Source organism: Phyllostomus hastatus, unplaced genomic scaffold, assembly GCF_019186645.2.
Source record: "Phyllostomus hastatus isolate PE091 unplaced genomic scaffold, TTU_PhHast_1.1 phas_contig_86, whole genome shotgun sequence".
In the NCBI taxonomy this organism is placed as follows: Eukaryota; Metazoa; Chordata; class Mammalia; order Chiroptera; family Phyllostomidae; genus Phyllostomus; species Phyllostomus hastatus.
The window spans coordinates 93,877,003-93,888,713 of NW_025333977.1; the positions used below are offsets into that span (position 1 = coordinate 93,877,003).

At 50.7% G+C, this 11,711-nt stretch overlaps 1 protein-coding gene across 1 annotated transcript; it reads right to left on the bottom strand.

Annotated features, from left to right (window-relative positions):
- Positions 1-1,184: 1,184 nt before the first annotated feature.
- Positions 1,185-10,904, bottom strand: ZDHHC19 (zinc finger DHHC-type palmitoyltransferase 19). The gene is made up of 8 exons (XM_045851911.1): positions 10,780-10,904; positions 10,297-10,418; positions 9,619-9,758; positions 8,592-8,764; positions 8,045-8,150; positions 2,285-2,370; positions 1,727-1,931; positions 1,185-1,232 (listed from the first exon to the last, which is right to left on the bottom strand). Exons 1-8 carry the CDS (start codon positions 10,902-10,904, stop codon positions 1,185-1,187), a joined length of 1,005 nt encoding a protein of 334 aa, XP_045707867.1.
- Positions 10,905-11,711: the final 807 nt, after the last annotated feature.

The following is an 11,711-nucleotide window of genomic DNA, read 5'->3' on the forward strand; positions in this document are numbered from 1 at the left end:
GTGTGCTTGGGACCCATCCCCACCTGCTAAGGCCACAGTTCTGAAACTCCAGGGTGGCAGGAATCACATGAGGCACCCAATAACAATTCTGATTCAAATTCTGACCCTCCCCCCACCCTGTGTGTGATTCTGGCTGGGTGGTTTGGGGGCCCAAGTAATTCTGAGAAGGTGGTCTTTGAAGAAACACTGGGTGGTCTGTTAGCTGTGAGGTGGAGACAGTAATTATAATCACACTGCCCCATTTATTGTGTGCCTACTGTGTACCAGGTGTTTTGCATGAACCACCTCACTCACTTCATCCTCTGACAATCTTTTAGGAAGGTGTCATTAGTTCCATTCCCACTGTCACACACTGGCCCCTACAAGAGCCACAGTTTCACGTGCACAGTCCCGCCCCCAGCCCCCCCACCCCACCCCACACAAACACACACATCCTGCAGACTCACAGGGCCAGGAGCCCACCCCAGGGACAGGACCTACTTCCCAACAGGAGGGAGGGATGAGGACAAGAAACTTTCCTACTTCCTTCTGGTAGGAAGGAATCAGGGCTGGACTATGATGAAGACCCCCACCCTCCACCTCCCTCTCAGGAATGAGGCAGAGGGAGGGACCACTCCCAGACTGAGAAGGCCAGCCAGCACCAGCCCACCCGGAGGCCCCAGTGGCCCTGGCAGGACCGGCCCAGACTTGAGGAATTCCCGGGCAGCGGGCGCCCCCTGCAGCCAGACAGGGGTGCGGTAGGCGGGGGCGGGATCTTTCCTGAGCCCAACAGCCCTCATGGTACAGTACTGGGTTTTCTCTTCCCTCGTCTCCAGCACTCTCGGGGAGGTGGCCAGGACCGCCATTATGGTTTTTATGGTCACCCCATTTTAAGGATAAGAGAAATGCTGAGTGTCTTGCCCAAGGTCGCAGAGCTGGCTAGTGTTGGGCCGTCCTCCCTCCCAAGGTCTTTGTCCCCGGCCCTCAGAGCACCCCTCACCCTCTGACACCCTCACCCCCAGGACAGACACACACATTAGGGCAATTGCAGGAGGCAGGGAAAAGGAGTTTAATGGGCTTTGGCGGGGGGTGGGGGTGGGAGGGAAGATTGGCACTCCCTGCCAGCAGAGTGGCCAAGGATGGGGCCCAGGAGGGAAAGTTTCGGTGCAGGGGTTCCTGGCCTCCTGGGCGTGAAGGGGCGAGCCTCATCTGGGGGCCTCCCGAGGCAGAGGCAGCACTAGGCCTGTGTGGAGCTAAACATGAAGTGGGGGTGTGGGGGCTCTTTCCAAGCCCTTGCCCCGCAACTCAGGCCTGTCTGTTGGAGAGCAAGAAACTATCCAAGCAATCCTAATGCTTCACCTCCATATGTTTCACATATGTTGGATTTTAGAGTAAAAATTGACTTTAAATAAAGGATTCTGACCCCCCTCCCCAAATTATAAACCACTGGCCTAGTTTCAGTCCTCATTATAGCTGAGGAAACTGAAGTCCAGAAAGGGTAAGTGACCGGCCCAAGGCTAACCAGCAAGAGTGGTGTGGTTTTTGTGTTTCCAGAACCACTGGTGTATTCTGGAGGGCTGTGACTCCACTTCTAACACTCCTCGGGTCTATAATCCCCCTTCCTTGAGCTCTGAGTGCTCTAGCTTCATAACCAGCTCAACATAGGTGGGGGCGGGGCAGCTCCCCCCAACACCTACACAATCCACAGAGGCCCCTCTCCCAACACACACACACAAACACTACTCACCTCCAGGACAGCTTCAGCCTCACCACTCCCTGGGGGAGCCTTTACTGATTTGCGGAGAGCCAGAGGTTGGGGCTGGCGACCAGACCCAGGCCCAGGGAAAACTGGGTGACTGAGCGCAGAGGGGCACGTTGGGAAATGTAGGTTCTGCACGGGCACCCAGTCCGGCTCCACCACTCTCTGCAGCCAGATGGCATTGGCCATGTACCTGGGGAGCAATAAACCAGACGCAAGGGGCAGTGTCTCCCCTGGCCTGGTCCCCATGTCTCCTCAGCTTGGGGAGTGCATAGGCCGGGACCTGGCCCTGAGGGGAGCTGGGGCCAGTCTCACCCAGGCTGCAGTGTCCCTCCACTTGATTTCTTGGGGCAAGAATGCACAGAGTCAAGGAAATAGGGAGACTCCTGAGGCTCCCACACTGCCCTGGAGGAAACCTCAGAGAAATGGGAACTGCGAGTGTGAGGGCCTGGGAGTTGTGCTAAGAGTCCAGGAGAGGTGACCCAGTTACACCCCACCCCACCGCCCCCGGGGACCACCGCTCAGACCTCTGGTTTGCCAACTCACTTGGGTCCCAGTGGTGCACAAATTGTTAAATACCAGTTGCTGACACAGCCATGGTCAAAGGGGTTGTATTCCTGCAGGTATTGGCACTGGAGGGGGGTAAAGGTGGGAAGAGGAGCTCAGAGCCAGCAGGACTGGACAGACCGTCCCCATTGGCCCTCCCTCCCTGAGCAGACAGCCCAGCCTGGCCCAGAGCTGCAGCACACTCAGAGGGCAGAGAGGCCCAAGAGAGAACTGAGGTCTTACCCAACCCATTTCTAAGTTGTTCTCTCCAGGAGACCCTGGCACTACACCCACCTCTCCTGCCTTCTTGAGAATCCTTCCCATCACCTTATACCCTCTTCTTCAGCATCTTCCCCATCTCTGTCTCCTTTGGCCACACATATCCTCCTAATATGTCATCCCAGATAGAGGTCCAGATCTTCCTTTTGCTGACAAACTGCTCCAAAGACAGTTCCACACACACACACATCCTACTCCCCTACTTTTCCCTAAACTTGTGCCTTCACGGATATCACTATCTGGAAGGGTGGTTGTACGAAGCCCTACACTATTTCCTTAACCAAAGTCACATGGCCCTGGAAAATCTGGACCGAAGGTCCTGGGCACCCAATGCAGTAAAGGTCAAGTCCAAAGGTCAAGTCCTCCTCTGGGCACTCTTTTTAAAAGATTTTATTTATTTAGATTTAGAGAGAAGGGAAGGGAGGGGAAAAGAGAAGGACAGAAACATCAGCGTGGATGTGTGAGAGAAACATTGATCGGTTGCCCCTCGTACACACCCAGCCAGGGACCTGGCCCACAACCCAGGCATGTGCCCTGACTGGGAATTGAACCAGAGATTTTTTGGTTTGTGGGACAATGCCCAACCCACTGAGCCACACTGGTTAGGGCATCCCCTGGGCACTCTTGACCAGATTCTCCTCCTCCTCCCTGTCCCTCCTTCCATCCATGGGCCTCCAGCCTTCCTGAGCCCCTTACTCCTCCCTAGTGCAGGCCAAGTCTCAGACTTCAAGAGCCCTTGATAGGAAATGTTTGTCATAATTAAAAATGACCCAGTGGCACCTCTACCCAGCACCAGCTTCCCTGTACCCCTGCCCTATCACTAAGACTTCTATCCTCAGCAGCTCCACCAGAAGGAGCCAGGACTGCACACAAGGCAGCTGCGCCTGGAGGAAAAGTCGAGACAGCTCCAAAATGCAGCACTGACCATTGAGACATTTTGAGTTCTGCCTACTTAAAGCTGTTTAAAGCATTTAAGGGAAACTTACATTCTATTCACAATTTTAATTAAGTTGCTTGAAGAGCTTGATCAAATTTATACTCAGAATTTTAGAGAAATGTTGATTTATTAGATGTATATGAAGTACATGAAAATGTCGATGGATCAATGTTTAAAGGATTGATAATTATTTGATAAATTCATAAAACTGACTAATAAAGCGGAGCGCCCTCCTCTCTCTCCCCATGTGGGGCCCCCTGAGACATGAGTGGAATCTAACAGGTCTGAAGTTTCCAAGCTGTCCTTTCTCACTGGCTCCACACCTGAATCTCCTGCCCCAGTCCCATGTTGCAAAAGCCCTTACAGTTCACAGGTCAAAACCAAAGTAGGTATTTTCTCACCCTCTCTCCTGCCCAACTCCCTGCTGCCTGGGCTCTCTACCCTTCCCCGGCAGATCAGGACATCAGGCTTCTTTCTCTCTCCCTCTCTTCGCTTCTCTCCCAAAGCATTATTGGCTTCTTTGTTTGTAGGTTCACTCATTTACTCATAAATACTTGGGGGCCTCGACGATGTTCCCAGCACTGTGCTGGTGGAAGAGCATGCACAGGCCAAGGCTGCAAGGTGCAGGCAGAGCAGCAGCTGGGCCCAGAGAGTCTGGGGAAGGGCTGCTGCAGATGTGTTCAGCTTCAGATGCTGCTGTGTGCAGTGGGGAAAGAGGAGTCTGAGGGATGCCTGCCAGCTTTGGCCACTTGGAGAGAGCGGCATCAGTGTGATGCTGAAGAAAGAGGTTGGGCTGAAGTGGGCTGAGGAAGGCAAAGAATGGCACAGCCAACTCCTATAGGAAATGTGGCAGAGCTGAAGGGGAGAGTACAGCAGGTAGACTGGATACCTGTGACATTAAGTGAGGGTTTTGCTTTGCTTTTAAGATGAGACATGGACATGTATAAATGATGATGGGAAAGAGAGAAGACAAGAATAACAGCATATACAGCACTTGTACCAGCCACAGTTCTATGTGTCTTATGCACATTAATTCATGCTGTACCTCCTTTACAGATGGGAAAATGTAGGCACCAGGTGGCTAAGTAACATACTCAAGACCTCCCTGCTGCTATGTTGTGGAGCTGTGGTTTGAGTTCACGTGGTCTGGCTCCAGAGCCCTTACTATCACCCACCAAGTAAGTTATGGTCAGGGGTTGGAGATAGGTTGGAGGTCCCTGGAATGGGGTCTGCAGATAATGGGAAAGAGTCTTGCCCAGTGAATCATAGAGTGCAGACCACATTTAGGTTTCTTGTGCCGAAGATCCTGGATTGCAAGGGCCCCATCCCAGTGGAGGGAGGGCAGGCCTATGACCTGACCTGGGGTTGGAAGAACCACAGGAAGTGGGAATGGAAAATACTTCCCAAGAGAGGCTGAAATGATGGACTGAAGCTTGAGAGAGAAGTCAGGTAGACCACGTGGGTCTAATGAGTAAGGGCTGAGCAAAGGAGTCACAGGTGGGCTGGGAGCCAAATATGGGTGGACTGATTGAGTGATGACTGGAGGGGTGGGAGGAGGTGGGCAAAGAGGGCTCCTCTGTCCTTTCAGATATCTCAATGCCTCCAGCCCCTCCCTCATTAAAGTGGCATACTACTATGTTCCTAAAACAGCCTTTCGAAGTCATTGTCTTACTGAAGAAATCTCATGGCAAAAATGTTCACTTTCACTGCTCCTCAACACTGCTCTGGAAGTTCAGGACGTTGCAGTAAGAAAAGCAAAAGGAAAATAAAAGAAAAATAAATAAAACCATAATGTTGGAAAGGAAGAAATAAAACTGTCCTTATTCACAGGTGGCACAGTTTTCTATGTAGAATCAACAAAAAAGTTATTAAACTAGTAAGTGAGTCTAGCAAAATTGCAAGATTCAAGACCAATATACAACAATCCACTGTATTTTCTTATACAGTCGTGTAACACATAATGGTGCTTCAGGTTCTTTATCGGTCTCAAATGCATTGTGGTCAATGGCAGACTGCATATAGAAGAGTGGTCCCAATTAGATTATAATAGGGCTGAAAAACTTCTATCACCTCGTAATGTCATAGCCATTGTACTATGATGGTGCAACACATTACAATGACTTACACTTTCAGTACAGTAACATGCTGTACAGGCTTGAAACCCAGAAGCAACAGGCTATATCATATAGTCCAGGTGTGTAGTGGGCTATACCACCTAGATTTGTGTAAGTGTGCTCTACAATGTTTGCACAACAACAAAATTAATGATGCATTTCTCATATGTATCACCACAGTTATGTGATGAATGACTGTAATAACAAACAAATGGAAAATTAAATTTTAAAAATTATAATAGCATGAAGTGGGGTTACCCTGATGTGGTGAATACTAAAGCCCCACCCCTTACAGTGTTGAAAGATGCTCTGAGACAAAGAAATATGGTCCAAATGAAAGAACGGATCAGAACTCTAGGAAAAAAAGTGATGCGGATGAGGAGATAGTCAATCTATCAGATGCAGAGTTCAAAACACTGGTAATCAGGATGTTCAGATTGGATATGGATGCAAATAAAGAAAGAAGTAAAGGCTATATAAAGTGAAATAAAGAAAAATGTACAGGGAACCAACAGTGAAGGGAAGGAAACCGGGAGTCAAATCAATGATTTGGAGCAAAAGGAAGAAATAAACATTCAATCAGAACAGAATGAAGAAACAGGAATTCAAAAACTTGAGGAGAGGCTGAGGAACCTCTGGGACAACTTCGAACATTCCAACAACCAAATCATAAGGTGCCAGAGGAAGAGGAAGAGCAAGACACTGAAAACTAAAATAATGAAAACTTCCCCAATCTGGCAAAGGAAATAGACATAGAAGTCCAGGAAGCTAAGAGAGTCCCAAACAAGTTGGACCCAAAGAAAAACACACCAAGACACATCATAATTACATTAGCCAAGATTAAAGATAAGAAAAGCAGCAAGAGAAAAGGAGACAGTTACCCACAAAGGAGTTCCCATAAAACTATCAGCCAATTTCTCAAAAGAAACCCTACAGGCAAGAAGGGGCTAAAAAGAAGTATTCAGAGTCATGAAAAGCAAGTACCTATATCCAAGATTGCTCTGTCCAGCAAAGCTATCATTTAGAATGGAAGGGGAGATAAAGTGCTTTCCAGATAAGGTCAAGTTCAAGGAGTTCATCATCACCAAGCCCTTATTACATGAAATGCTAAAGATGCACGGTAGGTGGCGCACAAGAAGCAACCATACATTGATGTTTCTCTTCATTTTCTCCCCGCCCTTACCCTCTAAAAATGTATAAATAACCACAATGAAATACTTCTACACATTTATTAGTCTAGCTAAGATTAAGATACAAAAAACAACTGACAATGCCAAATGTTACTGAAGGTAAAGAACAACTGTAATTCTTATGCATTTCATTGGGAATGCAAAATGAAAAGGCCATTTGGAAGACATGTTGGCATTATGCTGCATGAATAAATAACCTGTGGTACATCCATGTGAGTGAATACTACACAGCAACCAAAAGGAAGAAACTGCTTCACAGATGAATCTCAAATGCATTGTGCTAAGTGAAAAAGGCCAGACTCGAAAAGTTTTGATTCCACTTCGTGAGACTCGGGAAAAGGACAACTATAGGGATAAAAAACGGATCAGTGTTTGCCAGGTTGGCAGGGAGGAAAACCAACTGCAAAAGGCCATGAGGGAATTTTTGGAGGTGACGGAAATGTTCTAAATTTTGGTTATGGTGGTGGTTACAGGACTTGTATGGTTTGTCAAAATTCATGTAACTGTGCACTTTAAAGTGTGAATTTTACTGTATGTTAAAAAAAAAAAAAGAAAAAGAAAAAATCCTGTCATGGCTCCCAGGATTCCAATGCACCAAGATCAAATTCTCCACCTGATTTCCTGGGCCTTGTAAATCTGGCCAACTCCAAGCAGTCCACTTGACTTCTATGCCATCTTCTGCTCCAGTTAAGACTATTTCTTCTCCATCCTCTCCTCATTCCAGCGCCCTGCCTTTTGCAAGCTGGCCCCTCACCGGCAGTGCTCTCCCCTGTCTTCTGCCCATCCAAAATCACTAAGTGGTACTTCCTACCCTACACCGCAGTCGTGCCTGAACTGTCAATTCCCTCTCTGAATCTGTGCTACACATGTAGGCCAGGCCCCTCAGAGTGTTCACAGGTGTCTGGTAGGTGTTATTCTGATTTCAGGTTCTTTATAAACACAAGCGCAAGATGTAGCCTTACTCGCCTCACGCCCGCCGCCCCTCAAAATAATGCACACGAGCCCAGTACACAGTAGGCCCTGAAGGGAGTGCACCCAGGAGGGAGAGTTACCACCGAGCTCCGGAGGAGGCGAGTTTTGAGCTCGGTCTGGGTCTGTAAGTGCTAACGAAGCACCCTCGAGGGAAATCAGGCCATCAAAACCAGGGCAGTGGAGAAAGAGCGTGAAGTGCTGAGGTGACCGAGGAGCTAGGCCACCACCCACAGCCCGAGGCAGTGGCTCTCCGCTGTGCCCCGCGTACCTTGCCCTCGTAGGAGCGCTCGGCCGCGCTCACTGACAAGGCCTGGATCAGCAGCAGCAGGGAGAGCGGCACCAGGAAGCCCGCCGCGACTACAGCGACCACGATGCTGCGCACCAGCTAAGGAGCAGTGCCTCCCGAAAAAGTCCTCCCTGGTCCCGCCCCTCATCCCTGACCCCGTCCACAACCACATTGTCTATCCTCTCCCTCCCCGCGCCGCCCCGCTCCACCCCCGCGTAAACCTCACGGACCCTGCAATTCAAGCCCCCGTGCTACCTTTAGCTACCCTCAATTCCTGACCTTGCTGGATTCTCACGTCTTTGAGCTTCCTCCTAGGCCCACCCTTCACCTCCCTGGCCCCACCCACCCTCACCTTGTCCCAAACTGCTCTTCCCAAGCAGTTTCTCTCTCAATCCATTGAGCCACACCAGCCAGGGCTGCAGCTTCTCTCAAACCCCTTGCACCATTAGCTCTGCCTCCGAGACCCCGCCCTCCGCTGTCGCGGAGCTACCTGCTTATCCCTACTTAGGCCCAGCCGCCAGGCGGATACGCGACGACCTTGTCTATGTAAAGGTGCTGTTGAGTCGTGCGCAGCAAGAAGATCAGGCAGGTGACCAGCATGGCGCCCAAGTGGAGGCATAGGGACAGGACGAGCAGCATAAACAAGCGGAAGTTGCGGTGACCGATGCAGTTATTGACCCACTTGCAGTGATGGTCAAAATCCTGGGCAAGAAGAAGAAAAAGCAGGCCTCTAGGACCCGACCTCTGTCCCATCTTCTGTTACCCCTAAATCTGAGGCCTTACTTTCTCACCCTGAGCCACCTGCCCTTGGCCCCACGCCCTGCCTTCCCCCTACCCCTAACTGAGTCACAAAGTCCCTAACGCTGGCATTTTCAGTGGTTAGAGCACCATTAGGGCTCTGTGGCTCACAAGCTGGCCTGTCGAGGTCTGGGTCTGTACTGGCTAAGGAAGCACCCTGTGTTTAGAGACAAAGCCTGACTGCTCTTCTGTGGAACACAGAGAACATAGTGTGTCTCTGGGCATCTCTTTTCTCACCCTAAGGATGAGGATAACAATAATACCCTTGCCCAGGCAGCCTTCTAGGGTTGGAAGAACTACACAGGGAAGCACATTTGTAAACCTCTGTGGGCTGTGCAAATGAGAAAGACAAGCACTCAAGTCAGGGTTTGAGCCAATGTGAGTCCGAGGGTCCTGGGTGTCTGCTGTCAGCAAGCATGAGCGAGGGCCTGTGGTGGGGTGTGGGAGGGTGGGTAGGACAGGAGTACCTTTCCTTCTCCTGGCCTGACCAGGCCAGTATAGATGTGGATGCCCCTGTATATGTCAGCACCTGTGCAGGCAAGGGCCAGCCTCCCAGTACAGGTGCAGGCACAGGTATAGAGGCAGTGACTGCATGAGTGACCAAGAGTGGCTGGGTATTACTGCCACCCTTGGCCTTTAGCAGTCCCTGAAGTGGTTTCATAGCCACCACTGGCCCCTGTATGAGTGAACTTCCTGGTCCCCACCAGGTAATGGGCTGGGGGGGTGGGGCACACTGGGCAAGCAAGAGGGGCTCTCACCTCCACACAGATGTTGCACAAGGGGCAGTGGTAGGTCCGGGGTGGGCGGTGGAAACAGCACTTCTGGCACCACTGCAGGCGGAAGGCCCTGTGGTTCACCCATACCACGTGTACCGTCATGGGACCCTGTTCGTTGGAGCCTGGCACGGGAAGAGGATTGGGCAGCACCAGGAGCCTCTTCCGTCAGTCTCTTGCTGGTTGTGGGAAGTCCTGCAGTATTATGTGGCTCCAAGAAGGATGGGGGGTGATGTGGGCAGGGGACTCCCTGGTCCATGCTGAGCAAGCTGACCAAACTCAGAGAGAGGGAAGCATGGTTTCCACCTGAAGCCTCTTGTGAGAACCCAGGCCTTTGGAATCATGACTGATGCTTCAAGGATTTGGTACAGCAGGCAGAAGGAAGAGAGAACTGAGTGCGATGAGCTGGCCTCTCTCCCCAGCCCGGCCCAGCCCACCCCTCCAGAATTCTGGAGGTTATTGGAAAACCTCCAGAATTCTGTTTCTCCACATGTCGAGCCCTGGGAAAGGAAGGGCCAGAAGCAAGGCCTGAGCAAATGAGGACTTGGACTGAGCAGGTCCAGAGGCCACAGCAGGAGAAATGGGAGGGGCACTTTAGTAATCATCCCTATAGGCAGGAACCCTTAGGCTGCTACCTCCTTCTCCTGGGGGCCCAGGTCTCACCTTGATGCAAGATGCCAGGGTCTGAGAAGTTGAGTGAAACAAGACTGAAGAAGGCGAAGACAAAGAAGGGACCCGTGACAATAGGAAAGACCCACTCTCCATTCTGGGCCAGCCACCTGCAACTGAGACCAGAGCAGGACTCAGCCCTGATCTGGGATGGCCTGAAGCTCCCAACAGGACCCAGTTCACCTCTCAGAACCCACAGACCTTCAAGCCTGCTCCAAATACTCAGGCTAGTGATAAATCCACAGAGGCTCCACCAAATGTCCCCCAGTATTACCAGCCACCTACAATTCCCAAATGCACCAAGTACTCCATACATCTGTGCCTTTGCACATTCAATTCCCTCTGCCTAGAATTCTCTGCCTAGAAGATTCCCTTCTCTGACCCCCCTCTTCTGAACTTCTCTTGCATTTGTACTATCAATATCTGTTTTCCTTTCTCTCTATATAAGGAACCTGCTAGCTTGTGCAGTAGACTCACGGGAATGCAAAGAAGAGGGCGCTGAAAACCAGCAGCAGCACAACATTGAAGGCAGCAAACAGGCTGGGGAGGATCCAGGGAGGTGGGGCCCGAGGTGGGGGATGGGGCTCCCTCAAGAGCGGCATGGCTGGGCCTCCTGTGCCCCCAGGGGAGATCAGAGCCACCAGGCTCTCTCTCCCCTGCCTGCTCCAGGCACCCCATGGCCATAGCAGCCAGGCCGGAAGCCACAGCTTAGGGTGGAAGGAAAGTCCCAGTGTGACATCACAGAGGCTGAGGAGAATGGGAGCCAGGGGCTCTTCAGCAGAATTGTCTGTAGCCTGTGACTGTAACTTCCATCATCAAACCCACCCCGCTTTCACTTGTGCTGGAGACAGAGAGGTCCTGGCCCGGCAAGGAAGTTAGCTTCAAGATTACATGAGATTAAAGAAACACATGGGGAGAAGGTGAATGATTCCAATCACCCTTTCAGAGTCAGTGCTAATTGAAGCTGTGCCTGTTGCTCACTCTATTTCCATTTTGTTATTACAAAAGGCCCCGTTGGGGAGGGGCAGCTAAATAATTTTCTAGGTTCCCTCATTTCCATGGCTGGCTTCATGGCACAATTCTGGTCAATGAGAATAGGTGAATGTCTGTTGAGGGTTGCTAGAAAAGCTTTCTTTCCCCTTCCTGATAAATGGGGGGAAAGACATGGTCAGCACAGCTCTGCCCTTCACTTCCTGTGTTGAACCTAGACATGCTGGCTAGGGGTGCCACCTGGGACCCATTAGGCAATAAGCCAACATGCTACATAGACAGAGTGACACTGATGACATTGTTGAATCACTGCCCCAGACTTGAACTGCCTACCTTCAAGCTGGTTATTATGTGAGAAAATAACAGCGTTTCCTGGTACTTGCTGTAGACATTTGTCATTCGTTTTAACCATTGAGCAT